Consider the following 19696-nt stretch of genomic DNA (forward strand, 5'->3'; position numbering starts at 1 on the left):
ACGGTCAGGGGCTTAGAAATTGAGGACGTGAACTCGACGCGACATCTTCGCGTAAAGTGGGTGGTCCGTGCGCGTATCGTGGAGGGGCAATCGTTGAAGACTTGAGAGCTGTCGGGGTCACAGTGAGAAATGGCTCAATCGTGACACTGTACTGCTTCCAATCGAACAGCTTGCGTTGTGTACCTAGCTGCGCGACTCTGATAGACGGGCCAGACTAACATTCCCGGCGAGAAGCAAGAACAAACTCGAAGAGACGACGGCGCGAGCACTCATAAAACTAATTAACCAGTCTACAACCTCTCCACCCTTGATCTGACCGACCTCCACGGTCTCCCACATATTCAAAATGGCTCCCGGCATGTCATTATCATCCGTAAACGCCATCATCATTCTCGGCTCCGATGATGGCTCAAGGATATTCGCCAAATACTACACCTCACCCCACCAGGCCGCGCCCGGCGCCGGTCAAGCTGCCGGTATGCACTCCGGTTCCTTTGTGAACTTTTTAGGATTCACAGCACGCTCATGTATAGAGAATGACAACAAGCAGCTGACACAAACTCCGCGCTCACATTATATAGCCCTGACCGCCCCGCCAAACCCATTCCCAGACGTCAAGGCGCAAAAGGCCTTTGAGAAGGGCCTGCTCGAGAAGACGGCCAAGCAGACTGGCGACATCATTCTGTACGACAACAGGATCGTTCTGTACAAGATGGAGTCGGACGTCATGATGTACGTGGTCGGCAGCGTCGACGAGAACGAGGTCCTGCTGTATAATGTCATCCTGGCCCTGCGCGACTCGCTGCACCTGCTCTTCAAGCAGTCGGTCGACAAGCGCACCATAATCGAGAACTACGACCTCGTCTCCCTAGCCATTGACGAGATTGTCGACGACGGTATCATCCTCGAGACCGACCCCACCATCATCGTCCAGAGGGTCAGCAAGGCCCCGACGCAGGACGTCAACCTCAGCCGCATCGATCCCTTTAGCGAACAGGGCGTCAACAACTTGGCCCAGCTGGGCAAGGCCAAGCTTACGGATTGGCTGAGGCAAGGGTTGTGAGCTGGAGGAAGATATTTAAGGGGTATGATGGTGTTTTTGGTTTGGTTTTTTTTTAAGTTTCCGCCTGCGTCTTTAGATGTTATCTATGAAAAACCTTTGAAAGCAGATGGGAGTTGGGGCTTAAAAGGGCTGGCCCAGAACGGCAAGCCAATAAATGACCATTTCTTGTTGTCCTAGTATGATGTTAACGGCAATGCAGTGATATGAGTTGATATCAGCGTCTTTATCCTGCGCCGTCTATGTTCTATACGCCAGATCGTGTGACCCCAAGGTCACTGTCTGTCTATTAACCACCCAACCCCTTCTCCTTTGTAAAAGTCCCGGGGAAACAACCCTTAAGATAACAACTCCCCACCGCATCACCTTGTCTCCGTTGCCGCCTTTCGCAACCTGTTCATGACCGCCGCGGCTATATCATCCCCATCTCCAACGCCCTCGACGCATATCACATCCGCCGTTCGCGTATCGAGCTCTCTCAGAGCAGAAAACAACCCCTGAGCCACATCCTTGGGATCCCTCCCGAGATGCAAATCCAGCACCGTCGTCCCATCCTCAATCTGATACTCCTCGACCGACCTCTCCCCCGCCTTGTCCCCCGAAGACCTCGTCCTGACCACGCCCAGCCTCGCTGGCCTCCTCGCGTCCTCCCCAACCACTAACCTCCCAGCATCTAAATCCTCCCGGACCCTATCCCCCTCCGCACCACCGCCAAAACCAGCCTCGTAGAGCACGACCTTGGCCCGCGGGCTGTAGTGCTTGTATTTCATACCCGGGGCGCGCGGCGCGGCGCTCTTGCCCGACTTGCCGAGCTCCGCCTCGTCCTTGTACGCCCTGACAACGCCCTCCCATCCCTTGCAGCGCCTCAGGTCCTCGATCGCGACGCCACCGGGCCGCAGCACGGCAGGCGGGTCGCACAGGCCGTCGACGACGGTGCTCTCGACGCCGACGCCGCAAGGGCCGCCGTCCAGGATCAGCTCGAGGCGGCCGTCGAGGTCGTCGAGAACGTGGTGCGCCGTCGTGGGCGAAGGCCGCGTTGATGCGTTGGCCGAGGGGGCTGCGAGCGGCACGCCCGCCAGCCTGATCAGCGTCAGGGCCAGCGGCGACGCCGGCATGCGCGCTCCAAACGTCGGCAGCCCCGCTGTTACCTCGGGCGCCAGCCGCGACGGCTGCGGGTTCGGGAGGAGGATCGTCAGCGGCCCCGGCCAGAAACGCTCCATCAGCGGCAGGTAGATGCTGGGGATCGGGTCATCGATGGAGGTTTTGCTGTTGCTCATGCCGTTTGCTGTGGTCGCTGGTTCGGCCGCTTCCTCTGATACTGCCTGGCTGTTCGTCCCGTTTCCGCTGTCACACGCCGGGGACAGCAGCGCGCGCAACATATCGAGGTCACACACGTGCACGATGAGCGGGTTGTCGGACGGCCGACCCTTGGCAGCATAGATGCCCCTGACGGCAGCGCTGCGTGTGGCGTCTGCGCCGAGACCATAAACCGTCTCGGTTGGGAAGCCGACGGGTATATCACTGGAGCCCAGGTAGTCAGCCGCGCGCCTGAGGGCCCCGATGGCTGGATGCTGTGACTCGGCTGGCACCTCCCACGAGTCCAGCCTGTGGGGCTGTCGTGGGCTCCGCGGCTGGGCCGATGACGACGGTGCTGCTGCCGCTGCCGTCGCTGGTGCTTGCTGCTGGTGGAACTGGCCCAGGCCATCGTCGCCTCCGGCCGCCTTGACTTTTACTATCTCGGTTTTCATGGCTGCAGAGGAGAAAATCCGGGTCCTCTGGCGTGTGAGGGCTTGTAGAGGGGCGTTGTGGTGGTACCGGCAGATGCCGCGCCAAGCAATTGGGAGACTTTTTAAGCCCGCCAGCCTGACGATGTTGAATTTTTTGTGAGACCACAAGACAACTTTCCCTCTGCCCGGCTGAATCAGTAAATGATCGAAAAAATGGCCGGATGCGATGACTAAGATTAATCAAGTATAGATTAACGTTGTTTGTGGTTGTCTTTTGCGTTTGATTTGAATGCAAGTGGCGTGAAAGAGAATGAGAAAAAAATTGCTGTCTTGGGGTTTGACGTGAGTCAACTTTGGAATGAAATTTTGACCTGGAGATCAAAGAAACCTGTTTGACAATTCTCAACAGTCAACCATTACAACAACAGACAATTGCATCCTTATATCCCTCGATTTCTATATCTTGCCTTAAATCTAATATAACATTCTCTCCAAATGCAGGCCGATAAATGCTGCAGTAAGTTGCCAATGTATCGCCACTGAATATCTAAATGCACGCTCTGCGTCACTTTCAAAAGCCACCCATTTAAAATATATACACACTGTAGGACAAATGGAAACAAGAAGAAAACCTCGCAGTGCACAACCGCCGCTATGCTCTGCAGAGCCACGGAATCTCCCTATTCAACAACCGGCGGCTCCAGTCTACCTGCCGCATTCCTGCGGATGGGGAGACTGGAAAGGTGCGCGTTTGTAAAACTGAGATGCTCTTGGAAGCTAGCTAGCATCCTCCGCAACTCATCGCTGGCCTCCTGCCTGCTCCCAACACCCTGCATAACCCTAGCCGAGGGTGGTTCTGGCAGCGGAGGAATCTCTGCGTCCTGATACGACTGGACCAGATCCTGTTGTCGGTACTGTGACCGCTGGTATTGTTGTTCATCCAGCTGTTGCTGATCAGAGTACGGCCCGCTCATGTCTCCGTACTGATCGCGGGTGCGGCGATCGGCCATGGAGAGATAATCGGCATCTAGGTAGTCTCCGTTATCATACAATCCCCCGGGTTGACTGGCACCATCGTACGAGTCCGGGCGATCCCTTCTATCCAGAGCATCACCGTTGCCGCCATTGAGCACCAAGTTGGGCATGCTAGCACTAGCTGCATCCGCCACACTGCTGCCGAGACGCGCAAAATCCGAGTCGTCTGAAACATATATCGAGGGTTCTCTAGCAGAGTTCAGCGGTAAGGGTTTGTATGTCGACGCATGCCGTTCAAACTCAAAGGGGTTTGGAGCACCAATGTCCGACCCCGTGACAGACGCCACGTCCGAGTTGGCTGTCGATGGTCGCATCAATTCAGGTATGCTGTCAGGTAGACTCTCGTCAAGATCGATGAGACTGCTCATGGACGCGCGGTTGTCTGGCATGCGCGGCACGGACAAATCATTGTAGCTTTGCGACTGAAGGCCGACAGGGTCTGTTGGATGGTGAATCAAAGCTGGACGGCTGAAAGACGGTTCGGGGATTTCTTCGGGTTCATCATCATAAACCAGCTCATTGAACGAGTGCTCGTTGAAAGAGAAATTTGAAATTTCGGGGTTTGCAGAAAGTGGCGCGGATGTCATGGATGGAAACTTCCAATCCTGGGTCCGTCTGTTATTGCCAATGTCTGCCGGGTCGCTGAGCGGCGCTTTATTGAAGTCTGAGCTGTCATCGTAGCCCCCAAAGTCAATGGACTTGTGTCCACCCGGTGCCCTGATGGTTTCCATGTCGGCGAATTGCGACAAGTCGCTCCCGTCAAGTGAAGCATCCAAGTCGATCAAAGACTCGCGTACCGTCAAGTGCAAAGAGTCATCCCGCAGCGGTAAGTCAGAACCTGCTGGTGCTGGTGCTGGTGCGGCAGCAGGAGGGGGCATTGGCCTGCCGTAGTACATTCTTGAATTGTCTTCGTAGTTGGATATTGTGTTGGGGTCAAACACTTTTTCCAAAGGAGCCTTGAGAACAGGAAGATGAGGCGGAGGTCGGCGTCGACCCTTGGTTTTTGAAGGGCGCGTGGTTTCGTCATTAAATTGCTGAGGCAGCTCAACGTTTGTCCCATAAACGTCATAAACAGCCTGATTGTTATCAGCGTCACCAAACACGCGTTGATCAAACGCCATTGTGGTGCTGAAATTCCATTCGTCCTCTGCCAGAGCAGTGGATGAAAGATCATTTGCAGAAAGCCCCTGGGCTCCGCCGGGGTTGAAAAGAGACTTCCTCGATCCACCTTGAGATTCCCAAAGTCTATAAGCTCTTACAAGAAGCGCCAGTGAGGATGTCGGGTACATGTTGTCGGTGTTCGCAATATAAGGATGTTGTTGTATAGATTCGATCGGTGGCCTTTGCGCAGGATCATCGACCAAGCAATAGGCAACAAGGTCCTTGAGCTGGTCTGAGTACTGGTCTCCCTCCAGCCTAGGACTATGCTTCTTAACAAAACTGCCGAGCTGTTGGAATTCCATACCCGAGAGTGCATTCGGCGGCAGACCTGATGCAATCTCAAAGACTAGGGAGCCAAAAGCCCAGATGTCGACCTCTGTACCGTATGAATTTGACCCATCAAACAACTCGGGCGCCATCCAGTTGGGTGTGCCGATAACAGTCGTCCGCTTGTCAAATTTGTTCTCAATAACACCAGCAACGCCAAAATCGCAGAGTTGGACGCCGCCCGCCTCGGTGATAAGGACGTTGGCGCACTTGATATCTCGATGAATAATGCCCTGCCTGTGCACCCAGAATATAGCCTCGGCGACTTCTCGAAGGATTGGTATAATCCATTTCTCCTGGAGACCGTGGGGAGCGGTAGGCTGCATCAATGTTGACACACTTCCACCTGCGCAATACTCTGTGATGATCCACATGGATTGTTGTACAGGCAAGGCCTCAAAAACCTGGTTGATGTTCTTGGCGCCGCCCTCGCTCAGTAACTTTAGGGCGTTGATTTCGTTCATGATCTCCGTGTAAGTGTCCACCAACGTGGGGTTGAGCGTGTCTGCCTCTTCGATATCAATCATCTTGACGGCTACAACTCTGCTGTTTTTGATGTCGTTTGCTGTGTAAACGCGACCATAACTGCCTTTCCCGATGAGTTCGAGTAGATGATATGGCGGTGGCTCCTTTCCAGCCTTGTTGCTCTCCTCCACAATATGCATCTGCATCTTCTTGGCATCTTCCAAGGCTTTTTGCTTGGTGGCCGAGACACCAACGCCACGCACTTGGAGGGTAGCCATGGTGAAAACCTGACGCAGGGACGTTCGAAGAATGAAGAAGCCGTGCCGTTATGGAAAGGAATCCAAATGAAAAGTCCGACAACTGGTTTCTTGCGCGCCTGGCATGTGGAAACCAAAACCGTTAAAAGAAGAAGAAACAGCCGAGAAAACAGAGAAAACAGGACGATGCTGAGGCTCCTGCAAAGAAAATGCTATGATAGAGAAGAGAAGAAGAAGAAAGTAGTGTATTCGATAATGAGAAAGAATACCGTCCTCCTCAGTTTGAGATCGGTTGGGATGAAGACCAAACCGACCGGGCTGGATCTCGCCCCAGGACCTCCCTGCACAGCAGCTCAGCCAATCTACCGTGAGTTGTCAAGATCTCATCCACATTGTGTTGTTGCTTGTTTTGGCGTTCGATGCGGCTGAGATCTGTCAAGCTTTGGCGTTGCTATACGGAGATTCAGTGTACGATTGCAGCGAGCAAAAGCACAATTAATTGGGGCCACAAAGCACTTGGAGCGTTTGAATGTCAAAGTCAACCGTGGCAGCGCCAGAAAGAAACCCTTGGTTACGCGACGGCGGGCCAAGCAAACAATCGCGCCAGAAGCCCCTGAATGGAATGGCCAAAAAATCCGGACATGCACGACGAGCCAGGATCTTTTGGCAATAGTCTGAAGATTTTGTCGAAATAGGATCTTTTTCCGATGACCGTCGTTGGCTGAGAATGAAAGCAAGTCAGTGATAATCGGACATTTTTTGGCCAGAATCCGTCGATTGATTTCTCCTTCCCCAGACAGAAAAAAGGGGACGTGCACTGACCCATTGCAACAGGGGGTCGCCGCCACGTTGGTCCCTAGGAGCTATATCGTACTGTACATATACAGTGTACACGCTATAGTTTTAACTGTCTATGTACATCCTTGCAATGGCTGTTGCAGTTATTTGAGTTCCTGTCTTTGATTTTCCCAGCTCCAACATGAACCTCGAGTGTCGTAACCATCAAGCTTCATTGGTAAACACACCGCTTCAAACATGCGAGCTTTTATCAGACATTGGTCTCTAAATTTATTCAAATAGACAATTGCTCGCCATCTTTGCAACTTGACGCGAGATGGCGAAGCCGCGATAGCGTCCGGGCTGCGCAAGTTGGTTGGTTTGTCATACCACGCCAAGGTACTGTCCCCAAGTAGGTACCTAACTTTGCAAGCTTAGTTACCTTACCTTTACGAACCAGCATTTCCTTCTTCCACTTTCTGCATATCTCCAACCTATCAGTAATTTCCCCTAATTAACGTAGCAACATTGCGAGGGACGACGGGCTAAGAATATGCAAACCCCTCCTTTATTCGCCGCAGCAACGCCATGTGGAGGAGTCGTTTCTCTGCGCTGAGTAATCTCTTGCTGCATTTGGCCTTCGTCAAGTACCCAAAGTGCATAGGTAGCGGGGTGCGTACCTAGGCTAGACCGTTTAAACAGCATCATATAAGGGAGTCTTGGGAGCGTTCCAATCGGCTGTTGTCTAAAATCCGGTGATGGTTTTGTTACCATCGAACCGTCTCGGCGCCTATCGAGCAATATTTCATCAGCCAAAGATCAATCATTTACTTACTTCCACTTCCGTCCTTTTTCACAACATAAACGACCATGCGTGCCATCCAGGTGAAATCATGGGCCGAGGGTCCGCAAGAATTGACGTTTGACAAGCCGCCCACGCCGTCACCATCCCAGATCCAGCTTCGCATGCAGGCGGCTGGCCTTCACCAAGTCGTGCGTTCGAGGGCGTCGGGCAAACACTACTCAGCCCAGATGCTGCCGCACACCCTCGGAATCGACGGTGTGGGTCTTGACGAGGCCACAGGTACGAGCTACTACATCATGGGGATGGCGCCCGACTTTGGAACGTTCGCCGAGTATGTCAACGTCGGGAAGAAGGCAGCCGTGGCCGTGCCCGAAGGTGTCGACCCGGCCGCCCTTGCAGCGAGCGTCAACCCTGGCTTGAGCTCGTGGTTGGCCCTGACCACCCGCTGCACCGATCTGCCACCCAACTTCACGGTGCTGATCCTCGGCGCCACCACCGCCAGCGGCGAACTGGCGGCGTCTCTGTCGAGGAAGCTTGGTGCCAGTAGCGTCATCGGGGTAGCGCGCAACGTGGAGGCGCTGAAGAAGATCAACGGCCTGGATCGCTGGATAGAGCTCAAGCCGGGCGCGGAAACCGACTACTCTGGGTTGGAAAAGGTGGACGTGGTGCTGGACTACGTCTACGGCGACGCGGCTGTCCACCTGCTCTCAAGTCTGCCTCAAGGTAGACCGGTGCAGTACGTTCAAATTGGTAGCATGTCTGGTCAAGACGCCATCGCACTGCCCTCGGCTGTACTTAGGTCCAAGAACCTAACGTTGCGTGGCTCGGGTCCGGGCGCATGGTCAATTGCCGAGCTTGGACAGCAGATGCCAAAGCTTATCGAGGCGCTAGCTAGTTTGACCCTCAAGCAACCTCAGAAATTCCCGCTGGAACAATTCGCAAAGGTCTGGCCCGATACTGAGCTTGCAAAGAAGGGCAGAGTAGTCTTTACCTTGTAAATTGGCCGGCTCTGACGATGTGGGGTTCAAACTACCGACTTGGCTATGGAACAAAGGAAGAGAACAAAATCCTGGTAGAATATATAGCTTGTGTTAGAGCCTAATCGAGTAAGAAATCAATAGAAAATCCCAAACATGAACGTATGCCAACGTGTAATGGATGCAAGTGGTTGGTTGTTGGTGGACATTGACACAGACAGCGTTTCGGGCGCTAATGTGACCCTGTCCTATAATCCCTCGTGTCTCTTAAGGTTGAGTTACTTACCTATTTACATGCGTCATGAGAACGGACTTCCATGTCAAAATTGCAACAACAACTCTGAGCTTCGCTTGCTTCGGGTTTTTTTAATTATTGGTCGGATTTTTATCCAAATATATTTCATTCCTTTCAAGAAAGGTTACTTCTCATATTCTACTCTGAGAACCTTCCAATCCGTTCCAAAACCCCACCCTCTCATACCATTAAACATGTCGTCTTGTAAGTAAATCGCTCTCACACACACAACCCTTCAGTGAAAACCCCCGCCAATATTCACTTACCGACATGCCCAAACAGTATTCACCGGCACGACGCAGTTCGCGCACAAGAGCAAGCTACCCGCCGGCGCCACCAAGGCCTCGGGTATAGCCATGCTGCACGACCACGCCTTCTACCTCGAGTGCGACCCGCACCTGGTCAAGTCCAGCGAGCTGGACGCGACCAAGGCGGCGTCCCTCAAGAAGACGTCCAAGCTGCCCAAGGGCATCGAGGCCGTTTCCGAGACCAAGTACTACGAGGTTCACGACCTGGTCCACAACCTGCCCGGCGGCATGTGGGACTCCAACGTGGTCAGCAGCTATGAGATGACCAACACGCCAGAGGGCGTGTTTGTCCGCATCCGCAGCCCCATGAGCGTCGTTATGGACACCTACTGGACCATCAGGGAGATGCCGGCCGGTGAGGTGGCGGAGAATGGCGACAAGACTCCTGGTGGGCTGGCTATTGTCGAGGAGATCACCATCAGCGCGCCGAGGTTGGTCGTGGGCATCGTCAAGGGGCTCTGCGAGGGTGGGTGGAAGCAGATTCACGACAAGATGCTCGCACGGTTCGAGCCAGAGGGTAAGGCTACAGCAGCTGCATCCACGGCGGCGCCAGCGGCAGCGGCTCCGGCCTAGGCGGAAACTTGATGTAGTTTTGACTGGTGCATATATCATACGTATTACAGCCATAATATTTGTTTTGTTGGGTTGGTTGATATACACAAACAGTTAGGTTAAGACAAGCAGTCAAACAGGAAAAAGTAAAGCTCCCCTACATCAAGCTAGAACGTCCTCCAATCTCCATAGAAGGCTGCCCGTCTTTCATCTGCCCACTCCTGCCAACAACAAACTCACGGTAAATCCTCTCCAATCTTGCCCGCTCCTCCGAGCTGATACTGGGACGAGTCTCGTCCAGTGCCTTGGTGATGTGACTCCACCCAATCACAACCTCACCCGCACCGCCGCTGTCCTGCTTTGCTTTGTCCTCGCCACCCTCGTCATCCACGCCGTTCACAGGCTGCGCCCCGCGGCCGGCCTTGGATGCCTTTGCAGCCTTCTTGGCGAGCTTGATGGCCTCGAGCTTGGCCGCAATGGCTGCCCTCTCCGCCATTTCCGATGACAGCGTGGTCGCCCCGGTCGGCTTCCGAGCCTCCTGCTCTTCACCGTACAAGAACTGAACGTAGTTGGCGCGCCCTCTGCCTGAAGCTGCTACGGCGGACTTCCTCCCGCCGTATTTGCCCTTGCCGGCCGATGCGCCCACGCCGGCGCCGTGATCTCCCAGGACGTCGTGAATGGCCTCGAGCTGCGAGTTCGACATGAGCGCCTGCAGGTCGGCGCCCGTGAATCCCTCGGTGCGTCTCGCCAGCTCCAAGAGCTCGGCCTCGTTGGCTAGCACCTCTTCGCCGACCTTGACCTTGCTCGCGAGGGCCCTGATGATATCCAGTCGGTCCTCAGCGTTGGGGAAGTCGCAGATCAGGGATTTGTCCAGACGCCCTGGCCTCAGTAGAGCAGGGTCGATCAAGTCCGGCCGCGATGTCGCCGCGAGCACGTAGACGCCCGACAACCCCTCGGCACCGTCCATTTGCGTCAAAAGCTGGTTCACCACACGGTCGGTGACACCCGTCGAGTCGTGTCCACGCTTGGGCGCGATGGAGTCAAACTCGTCGAAGAAGAGAACACAAGGCTTGGCCGCCGATGCTCGCTCAAACAAGTCTCTTACGCTCTTTTCCGAGGCACCAATGTACTTGTTCAGAATCTCAGGACCCTTCACACTGATGAAGTTGAGACCGCATTCTCCCGCCACCGCGCTGGCCAGTAGAGTCTTGCCACAGCCGGGATAGCCATAGAGCAAAAGACCCGACCGCAGACGGAGTGGGCACTGCGCGAAGATGGGGGCGTATTTTGTCGGGTACTGCAACGTCTCGAGCAGAACACGTCGCGTCTCGGAAAGGCCGCCGATGGAGTCGAACTTGATCGTCGAGCTTTGCAGACTAACGTTGTGGAGCGATGCTGGGGTGAAACCCTTTAGGGCCTCGTCAAAATCCTGCATGCCAAGCGGAACGCCCAAGGCGTTGAGATGATCATCCTCGGCAGTCTCCTCGAGGGACCGACTGAGCGCCGCGTTCCGGGCTCTGGTAACGAGGAGCAAGAGATCTCCTGGCATGTACCCGTCGGTCCGCCCAGCTATGTCCAAGAAGTCGAGGTCTGGTTGCAAGTAGTAGCCGTCACCACGGTCATTTGTACCATTCTGGCTCGACCTGCTGGGCCCGTCCATCCACGCACCCTCATCTTCCGCAGCGCTGCCATCGGCTGTTGTGGGCCGCGAATGGTCGCTGGGGGTATCTCTCGTGGCTATATCCGTAATGAGGGGCCCTTGTTTCGTGATGGCCTCCATTATTTTCCTCCTTGCGTCCTTGTCGGGCGATTTGAGCTCCACAATCTCGCGAACCACATGACCACCAATGACCACGCCATGTAATGACTCCTTAGCCTGGGCAGTGGCCAGCAGGACCACGCCGCTATCCTCGGCGCAGTATTGTTTGACGATGGCACATAGTGCTTCGCTAATCTGCCGGCTGCGGCCGTTGTCATTGCCCACTTGAAGCTCGGTTTCAGCTGGGCACAGCTTGTCGAGATCGTCCAGTATCACAATGGCCTTGCCGCCTAGCCTCGCACCCCAGCTGGCGTTCATGAAGAGACGATTTAGTGTCTCCCGAACTGTAGCAACTCTGCTCTCGTCGTTTGTGAGGCTGCGACAGGTAAAGTAAGTGGTGTGGTAAAACGAATCCCGCTTCAGGGCGTTGGCGATGCTCTTTCCCACTGACGTTTTTCCAGAGCCAAGTGCGCCGGTCAGCAGGACGGATGACAAGTGCGTCAGATGGGACTTGAGCTCCTTGAGAAGCGAATCAATGCCAACGAGGATATTGTCGCTAGACTCTGCCTCGTCGAGACCATCATCATGTGTAGCTCCTGCTGGTGGAGGTACCCCGGGCTGTATATCGAAAGGGATTGGCTTCTGTGATCCCAATATCCAGTTTATCGATTCTCGGGTTGGTTGTCCGGCCTCTGGTGGCGGGTCAAACTTTATTATGCCGCCCTCCCATCCCGGAATCTGTTGTACGCCTTGATAGATTCCGAGCACTTGACCATCAGTAAGAGGCCCCTGCAAAAGACCCTTGCCATCCTTGCCACCATACACAAGCTTCAGTCGCTTTGACGCGTCCTCCTTCTCGGCCTTGGATTCGCCTCCAAACGTAAGTGCGGCGGAAGGTGAGCTGCCAGCAGCCAGAAACGGAAAGACCTTGATTCGACGTATTGTGTTAGGCTGGTCAGACTTTTCGGCGCTTGTGTTGACTGTAAAAGGTGTTGGAGCTGGTTCAATCTTCACCACTCCTCCTACAATCCCCTGGCAGTCCAGTGACGCGCATAGGGGCGTCGAAAGAGCCACTGTAGACCCATTTGGCGGATCGTCCCAGCCGCACAACATGGCCACAACCCGGGTAGACTGTTTTTGTTGAGCCTCAGCCCCATCTGCAGGCTGGGCCTGAATGTTTGAAGGTCGCATGAGATCGACTGCGACGTACTTGACCCCTCGGAAACCTTTGGAGAAGAGCAGATCCCGATCCACCCAAACGCTTAGCCCCTCCTGTAGCTCCTTGCCTGCCTCGTCGACGTCGTCGAACCAATCTTCGCAGTATCGCCTGTCCATGGCTCGCAGGTACAAGGCAGGCTTGCGCTCCTCGCTTTTGCTCCTCCTGTTCCTTCTCACGGTGCTGCTTGAGCTCTTGCCCGAAGCGCCATCCACGCTGCGGCCCCCCTTGCTGCTGCTCTTCCCCGGCCGCGAGGGCTTGGACCTCTCCTTGGGCGCCACTATAACCTCGGCGTTAGGGGCGATCTTGACGAACGGCACATCTGACCCCGCTGCAGGTTCCAGGGATGCGACCCTGATGCTTGCGGTGGAAGTTGGCGAGACGTGCAGAGCCAAGGGGTGCGCAGCGGATCCTGGGACACCACCGGGCGGTGCGAATGCTGGATTGGGCAGCGCGCGCACCTGGGACATCATGTTGAGCTCGAGAAAGTTGGCGTGCAGCTCGATGACCTCCCAGTCCTCAGGGGTGAGGGGCTCGATGTGCACTGTATGCGCCATAGGGAACTCTAGGTGGATCATGGCCGTGATCTTCTGGCCGTCGCTCAGTCCCAGGGTATTTGCCAGTGTCGGGTCGATCTCCACGAGTGAGATTTCCTGCTCGCGCGATCCTCCCGAGCCCCGCGAGCCTTGGATACCATCGCGGGTGACTATCGGGGCGAGCTTGCGCTTGCTGGGGAGGCCGGTCCAGCCGAGGTATGACGACTTTTGCGAGCCGTCGCTAGATCGCCAGCTGAGTTCGACGACGACATTTTGGGCATGCTGGGAAAGTGGTAGACGTTGAAAGTTAGAAAAATAAGCAGCTGCAATCACAACCGATATAACCCTCTTCGATGCACAGGGAAGTTTATTATGTGCAAAAGCTTACAGCGTTGATGTTGACAAGCAGGTTGACGAGTGCCGATGGTAGGTTTACAAGACAGTTCTTGAGGTGGACAAGCGAAATCTCGGCCGCTGTCGAATGCCCGTTCTTTCGTGGAGCCATTATGTGTGTGTGTGTCTTGATTTCTTTTTGTCTATTCCTTGTCGAATCTGCTTGCCACGAGGAAGGGAGACAAGAAACTAGTTCTAGCAGATCATGAAGCTCTACAGCTGAACCTGACCCAGCTAGATTGGCAGTTTGCTTCCCCAAGGTAATTACACAAGGTTGGTGTTACCTTTAGGTACCTCATTTACATTTGGTGCACTAGAGATGACGCGCAGGCTTCCCCTGTCTTGCCCCGTCCGAAGCTTCGGCTTGCGATGGGCTTCAAGCCGAGGCATTGAAATTTGAACGGTCCAGCCGTTACACACCACATGGGGGTGTCCGTAGTGCCTTCAGCTTGGCGGGGACCCGATGCTTTCGCCCGTTGCCCCTGGCCCAAGCTTTGCAACCCTGTTCGATTTCAGCTTATCGATTGATCCTGATCCACTGACAGGCTGCTGGTCGGCGGGGTGATGGAAAACGCGAAAACGCGCCTGATTTCAACCATTTGACGCGTCTTTCATGCCTTTCTCAACCCACTCTGCATGTCGGCGCTTCTCCAACATAGCCCAACCACCGCCAAACTTGGCAGTGTACGTGCAGGCGCAAGCTACCAAAAAGCCCCGTCGCATCCCACTTTTGAGGTCACCCACTTTTGAAGCCAGCCATCACCGGCGCAACGAACAATTCGCATAAGGCCTTTGGAAAGACGTCGAGTTCGTCTGATGCCATATTGATCCTTCCAACCGGCAACAAGTACAATCGAAATCACCGCCGCAGGAGACGCATCCTCTTGCAATAATGGCGTTGCTTCTCCAATATGCGGCTCCGGTGAGCTACTCGGCGCAACAGAGTACGTTCGATCACCCAAATACATTGGCGCGAAGAAGCTATGGACAAACACCTGCGTTGGAAGTAAATAGCAGTTGCAGCTAACAGTCCTTCCTTAGCCGGGTTCGAAAATTTTATCCAGGATTTCAAAACTTCGCCAGAGCAGACCATCACCCAAGGGCTGGGCGACATTGCAATTGACGATGACGATTTGAGCGACGACTATGATTTTATGGACGAGGATGACGAGGCGGCTCAGCGCAGACAACAGGAGAAAGCCAGGCAAAAGGGACCGCGTCATAAGTACCGAGACCTTTTGCAGGAGCTCGCAGATAGGAAGGTTGACGAAGTTGTCATCGACCTAGACGATCTGGCTTCGGTATGGATTTGCAATTGCAAGACTTGCGCTCCCGAGGGAATTGCTCCGTGTCTATACCAATACTGACTTCCTTTTGCAGTTCGAGGCCGATGTTGATGAGGGTTTGCGCCTGGTCGAATCAGTCGAGAAGAACACCAAACACTATGTTGAGATTGTGTCGAGGGCTATCGACAAATTGATGCCAGAACCGAGCAGCGAGGTCAGCTTCAAGGACGATGTTCTTGATGTGCTTATGGCACGCAGAGCAGAGCGCAACCGCGCTGTTGCTGAGGCCGCCGAATCGCAAAACGACAATTCTTTGCTGAACGACAAATTCCCTGCCGAGCTAGTCCGTCGTTACACCCTGGTTTTCAAGCCGCGGTCTTCGACGGCTGAGAACCCACGAAAAGCCCTTGCTGTCCGACAAGTGCGTGGCGATCATCTCGGACATCTTATCACTATTAGCGGTATCATCACGAGGGTATCAGACGTCAAGCCCATCGCACAGGTCAGCGCATACACTTGCGACCGATGTGGCTGTGAGATCTTCCAGCCCGTGAACGACAAGGCCTACGCTCCCTTGACTATCTGCCCCTCGCAAGATTGCAAGGACAACCAGAGCAAGGGTCAACTTCACCCTTCATCCAGGGCATCAAAGTTCCTCCCCTTTCAGGAGGTCAAGGTCCAGGAGCTTGCCGAGCAGGTCCCTATCGGCCAGATCCCAAGGACACTTACCATTCTCTGCTATGGCTCATTGGTTCGCAAGGTTAACCCGGGTGATGTTGCCGACATCTCGGGCGTCTTTTTGCCTACTCCTTATACAGGCTTCAAGGCCATGAAAGCCGGTCTCCTCACTGATACCTACCTTGAGGCGCACCACATTGTGCAGCACAAGAAGGCGTATGCCGAAATGACTATCGATCCACGGTTAGTGCGCAAGATTGATCAGTTCAGAGTATCTGGACACATCTACGAATATCTGGCCAAGTCCATTGCGCCCGAAATCTTCGGGCACCTGGACGTCAAGAAGGCACTTTTGTTGCTGCTTGTCGGTGGTGTGAGCAAGCACATGGGTGATGGCATGAAGATCCGTGGTGACATTAACATTTGTTTGATGGGTGATCCCGGTGTGGCCAAATCTCAGCTGCTTAAATACATCTCCAAAGTGGCCCCTCGTGGTGTCTATACTTCTGGTCGTGGTAGCAGTGGTGTTGGTCTCACTGCCGCTGTCATGCGTGATCCCGTCACAGACGAGATGGTGCTGGAAGGTGGCGCTCTGGTCTTGGCCGACAATGGTATCTGCTGTATCGATGAGTTCGACAAGATGGACGAGAACGACCGAACCGCCATCCACGAAGTCATGGAACAACAAACAATCAGCATCAGCAAAGCTGGTATCTCCACCAGCCTCAACGCTCGTACCTCAATTCTCGCTGCCGCTAACCCTGTCTACGGCCGCTACAACCCGCGCATATCTCCGGTCGAGAACATCAACCTCCCTGCTGCGCTTCTCTCGCGTTTCGATATCCTCTTCCTTCTGTTGGATACGCCAACCCGCGATACCGACGCCCAGCTTGCGAAGCACGTCGCCTACGTGCACATGAACAGCCGGCATCCGGACTTGGCGGCCGGCGGCGACGGCGGCGTTATCTTTACCCCACACGAGATGCGCAGCTATGTAGCTGAGGCTAGGACGTACCGCCCTACCGTGCCCACGTCTGTGTCAGAGTACCTAATCAAGACCTATGTGCGCATGCGTGACTCGCAGCGCCGCGCTGAGAAACAGGGCAAGCAGTTCACGCACACAACGCCCCGTACACTGCTTGGTGTCGTGCGTCTTGCCCAGGCCCTTGCCCGCCTGCGCTTTGCCAGCCTTGTTAGCCAGGACGACGTCGACGAGGCCCTGCGTCTCGTTGAGGCCAGCAAGGCCAGTCTGGACGCCAGTGCGACGCCATCGCGTCGTGGACTTAACGCCAGCAGCAGGATTTACAACCTCGTCAAGGCTCTTGCCGACCATGGTGCCTGCCGCGCGGACGATGGCGAGGAGGACGATGAGCTGGGCATCGAGCTCAGCATGCGCCAAGTCAGGGAACGTGTCTTGGCCAAGGGCTTCACTGAGGACCAGTGGACCACTGCTCTGGATGAGTACACCGAGCTTGATGTAGGTCTTTTAATCTATCTATCTCCCCTAGCCTACTTGGGCCATCTACTAATAAGAACGCTCGACAGGTCTGGCAAACTGCTGGAAGTGGCACTCGCCTCGTCTTCATTACGGCCAACAATGGAGAAGAAGATGAAGAATGAAGAAATAGATGCGCGTGTTAAATTGTTTCATACCCCTTCCGTACTCTTGGCTCTTCTTTTTTTTCCACATTAACATCTTTATTTTGCAAAATGTCGGGTTTTGTATGTGTCTTGGAGTTGTGGTGTTCAACTTGATTAAATGTTACTTTGTATGGTGCGCAGGGTGTTTTTTGCACTTTGTCGGAGAAAGCAGAGGCGAGCAGGTAGTGATAATACAGGAGGATCACGAGACAAACAAGCGTGGGACTTTCTTGGCACTAAACAAAAAACCAATGAGAACTATACCGATATTGTTCGTAAGCTCATGATTTATGGAGTATATCAAATAAGATATACATGTTACACTGTTTAAGATACTGCAGAGCACAACATAAATCATATACAGCATACTGGTTTTACCAAAGCAAAAGCGAACCACTACATTAAAGCTTACCGAGTCAATTGCAATACCCAAACAGACTACACTCAACCATCTCTATATTTGTTACATTTCAAGATTTATTGTTCCCATCTCTATATGATTACAGTATTATGTACACCCTGCACATTGTACATAGAGGGAAGAAAAAAAAACTGAAAAATGCATAAACACAATATGATACACACTTTGCCCCCTCGCCTTCTACATCTTCATGGTCATCAACGCAGCGCGCTCCATCTCACCAACGTTGCCGTTGCCGCCGATGGACCACACGTCGGTAACCTTTTTCTCATCAACCGCATCCCTCAGCAGGCCGCTGGCGGCCCAGTACTCCATCAGCGAGCGGGTCTCGGCCCTAGACATGCCACCAAGGCGCAGGACGGGCACGTCCTTGAGGGCCTCGTCGACGCGTGCGTCGTAGTGGCGGCAGTAAGGGTCCCTGGCGGGAGGCTCCTCGCCACGCTGGACGGCCTCGCGCTGGGCGATGGCGAGCTCGACGCTGAAGGACTTGGGGCTGTTGCCCTTGGTCTCGGCGGCGATGAAGGCGCCACCGGCGGGGAAGCCGTTGAAGCCGTTGCCGTTGGACAGGCCGTCGACGAACCAGCGGACGAGGGTCAGGTCGTGCGAGTGGATCAGCTCAAAGGCAGGGGAGCGGTAGTCGCTCGTGCGCATGATGTGGGCGAGGCCATCGAGCGTGACCATGACGGGGCGGCGATCCTTGGAGGGAGTTTGCAGCTCGGTCCAAAGAGCCTGCAGCACGGGCCAAGCGGTTTCGGTCTCCTTGCAAGAGTCGATAAGATCCAGGAGGGAAGAGGCGTGTGTAATAATTTCCAGGGAGAGGTCCTGGTGCTTGTTCAGCACAGTCATCGTCTGCAAGATGTGGCCGCTAGCCTTGCGCATCTGCTGTAGAATGTTGTAGGCGTAAACAGGTTGCATGTACTGCTGGGGTGTAGTGCCTGGTAACGGGGCGTACTCCGTGCAGGCTGTGGTGAGTTCCTGGGCTAAATCGGTCGAAGATATATGTCAGCCTGCAAAACGTCCAACCCGGAGGTGTAAAGTCATCACACATTAGATATCCTATATGTGCGAATACATGCGCATTATCTGTGCTTATGAACATCCTCGTTTAAATTCAACTAACCTTCAGGGAAGTTGATGACAATCCAGTCATTGAGGAAGGCGGTGGTCATGGCCTGCAGCAGCAATGTGCTCTTGCCCGTAACCTTGTCACCAGAGATGACCATGCGGAGGTTCTCCTTGTTCACCGCAGCCTTTTGTATCCTCTCGGCCAGCTCAACCGTCTCGGTCCTGATGAGCGTGTGCGGTGCGTGGAACAGGCCCCACGTCTGGGTATGCTTAAAGGCCTCTACCGCCCTCAGCTGGTCGACGACGGGCTCCGAGAGGGCGCAGACCGAGCCGATGCTCTTCCTGTCGCCAATGACCTGCCTGGTCAGCGTCTGGAGGCCCTCGACGCGCAGGGCGTTATTGTTGCTGAGCTGGATGCGCTTGCGGAAGGCCTTTCTCTCGCCCGGCAGCGGCGACTTGCCAGTGGGCTTGTACGTCTTCTTCTTGCGGCTTGCGTTGCCCTTCCTCTTCTTGGGAGCGGCCGGAGTCGGGGCCGAAGCAGCAACAGGCGCGCTGACCGAGAAGGCTGCCGCCGTCGTCATGGGGCCCGGCATGGTGGCGAGGATGCCGGGCATGGCCACGCGACGGGGGGCGGCCTTGATAGCGGCCATGGAAGGCCGCAAAAGGCACCTCCAGCAATTTGGCGTGACCATGGTCAGTCAGTCTGTGGGGTGGAGGAGGAGGAAGACCAGCTTCGACTGGTAACGCGCCGTCGTCGTTTTTGTTTTATTATCGTGAGTCGATGTCGATTGGTTGATCCCAATTCTCCCTCTCACCTTTCGTCGCTGCATCAAGGTTCGTACCTGAAGAAATTCATGGTCGAATGCTTTTGGGGAGCTGGCAGGGGTTCGGCAAGCTTCCCGACGAGGTTGGTGATGGGATCCAATCAGCAGCTTCGAATTCGCCAAACTGACCC

General features: G+C 54.6%; 8 protein-coding genes across 8 annotated transcripts; 4 read left to right on the top strand and 4 right to left on the bottom strand.

The window, feature by feature from the left end:
- Positions 1-148: 148 nt before the first annotated feature.
- On the top strand, positions 149-1316 carry MGG_09294 (coatomer subunit zeta). Its single transcript, XM_003709895.1, has 2 exons — positions 149-476; positions 582-1316. The coding sequence occupies exons 1-2, from the start codon at positions 347-349 to the stop codon at positions 1061-1063; spliced, it is 612 nt and encodes a 203-aa protein (XP_003709943.1). The 5' UTR covers positions 149-346; the 3' UTR covers positions 1064-1316.
- On the bottom strand, positions 1171-3162 carry MGG_16276 (uncharacterized protein). Its single transcript, XM_003709896.1, has one exon. The coding sequence runs from the start codon at positions 2806-2808 to the stop codon at positions 1423-1425; it is 1386 nt and encodes a 461-aa protein (XP_003709944.1). The 5' UTR covers positions 2809-3162; the 3' UTR covers positions 1171-1422.
- MGG_16277 (STE/STE20/YSK protein kinase) lies at positions 3113-6796 on the bottom strand. Its single transcript, XM_003709897.1, has one exon. It carries the CDS (start codon positions 6051-6053, stop codon positions 3468-3470), a length of 2586 nt encoding a protein of 861 aa, XP_003709945.1. The 5' UTR covers positions 6054-6796; the 3' UTR covers positions 3113-3467.
- Positions 6797-6976: 180 nt separating this feature from the next.
- Positions 6977-8760, top strand: MGG_09297 (uncharacterized protein). Its single transcript, XM_003709898.1, has 2 exons — positions 6977-7047; positions 7113-8760. The coding sequence occupies exon 2, from the start codon at positions 7680-7682 to the stop codon at positions 8610-8612; it is 933 nt and encodes a 310-aa protein (XP_003709946.1). The 5' UTR covers positions 6977-7047; positions 7113-7679; the 3' UTR covers positions 8613-8760.
- A 147-nt stretch (positions 8761-8907) lies between these two features.
- Positions 8908-9962, top strand: MGG_09298 (uncharacterized protein). Its single transcript, XM_003709899.1, has 2 exons — positions 8908-9090; positions 9169-9962. Exons 1-2 carry the CDS (start codon positions 9081-9083, stop codon positions 9765-9767), a joined length of 609 nt encoding a protein of 202 aa, XP_003709947.1. The 5' UTR covers positions 8908-9080; the 3' UTR covers positions 9768-9962.
- MGG_09299 (peroxisome biosynthesis protein) lies at positions 9790-13982 on the bottom strand. Its single transcript, XM_003709900.1, has 2 exons — positions 13646-13982; positions 9790-13539 (listed from the first exon to the last, which is right to left on the bottom strand). Exons 1-2 carry the CDS (start codon positions 13760-13762, stop codon positions 9904-9906), a joined length of 3753 nt encoding a protein of 1250 aa, XP_003709948.1. The 5' UTR covers positions 13763-13982; the 3' UTR covers positions 9790-9903.
- A 249-nt stretch (positions 13983-14231) lies between these two features.
- MGG_09300 (DNA replication licensing factor mcm7) lies at positions 14232-17671 on the top strand. Its single transcript, XM_003709901.1, has 4 exons — positions 14232-14594; positions 14692-14951; positions 15031-17091; positions 17160-17671. Exons 1-4 carry the CDS (start codon positions 14543-14545, stop codon positions 17232-17234), a joined length of 2448 nt encoding a protein of 815 aa, XP_003709949.1. The 5' UTR covers positions 14232-14542; the 3' UTR covers positions 17235-17671.
- On the bottom strand, positions 17660-19601 carry MGG_09301 (uncharacterized protein). The gene is made up of 2 exons (XM_003709902.1): positions 18797-19601; positions 17660-18656 (listed from the first exon to the last, which is right to left on the bottom strand). Exons 1-2 carry the CDS (start codon positions 19431-19433, stop codon positions 17857-17859), a joined length of 1437 nt encoding a protein of 478 aa, XP_003709950.1. The 5' UTR covers positions 19434-19601; the 3' UTR covers positions 17660-17856.
- Positions 19602-19696: the final 95 nt, after the last annotated feature.

The sequence above is a fragment of the Pyricularia oryzae genome, chromosome 1 (assembly GCF_000002495.2).
Source record: "Pyricularia oryzae 70-15 chromosome 1, whole genome shotgun sequence".
Lineage (NCBI taxonomy): Eukaryota > Fungi > Ascomycota > Sordariomycetes > Magnaporthales > Pyriculariaceae > Pyricularia > Pyricularia oryzae.

Coding starts and splice junctions, on each gene's coding strand:
- MGG_09294 (XM_003709895.1), top strand. CDS start 347: ATGGCTCCCGGCATGTCATTATCATCCGTAAACGCCATCATCATTCTC. Junction 477..581: donor CGGCGCCGGTCAAGCTGCCG/GTATGCACTCCG, acceptor CACATTATATAG/CCCTGACCGCCCCGCCAAAC.
- MGG_16276 (XM_003709896.1), bottom strand. CDS start 2,808: ATGAAAACCGAGATAGTAAAAGTCAAGGCGGCCGGAGGCGACGATGGC.
- MGG_16277 (XM_003709897.1), bottom strand. CDS start 6,053: ATGGCTACCCTCCAAGTGCGTGGCGTTGGTGTCTCGGCCACCAAGCAA.
- MGG_09297 (XM_003709898.1), top strand. CDS start 7,680: ATGCGTGCCATCCAGGTGAAATCATGGGCCGAGGGTCCGCAAGAATTG.
- MGG_09299 (XM_003709900.1), bottom strand. CDS start 13,762: ATGGCTCCACGAAAGAACGGGCATTCGACAGCGGCCGAGATTTCGCTT. Junction 13,540..13,645: donor TGCTTGTCAACATCAACGCT/GTAAGCTTTTGC, acceptor CCACTTTCCCAG/CATGCCCAAAATGTCGTCGT.
- MGG_09300 (XM_003709901.1), top strand. CDS start 14,543: ATGGCGTTGCTTCTCCAATATGCGGCTCCGGTGAGCTACTCGGCGCAA. Junction 14,595..14,691: donor GAGCTACTCGGCGCAACAGA/GTACGTTCGATC, acceptor GTCCTTCCTTAG/CCGGGTTCGAAAATTTTATC. Junction 17,092..17,159: donor ATGAGTACACCGAGCTTGAT/GTAGGTCTTTTA, acceptor AACGCTCGACAG/GTCTGGCAAACTGCTGGAAG.
- MGG_09301 (XM_003709902.1), bottom strand. CDS start 19,433: ATGGTCACGCCAAATTGCTGGAGGTGCCTTTTGCGGCCTTCCATGGCC. Junction 18,657..18,796: donor TGTCATCAACTTCCCTGAAG/GTTAGTTGAATT, acceptor CGACCGATTTAG/CCCAGGAACTCACCACAGCC.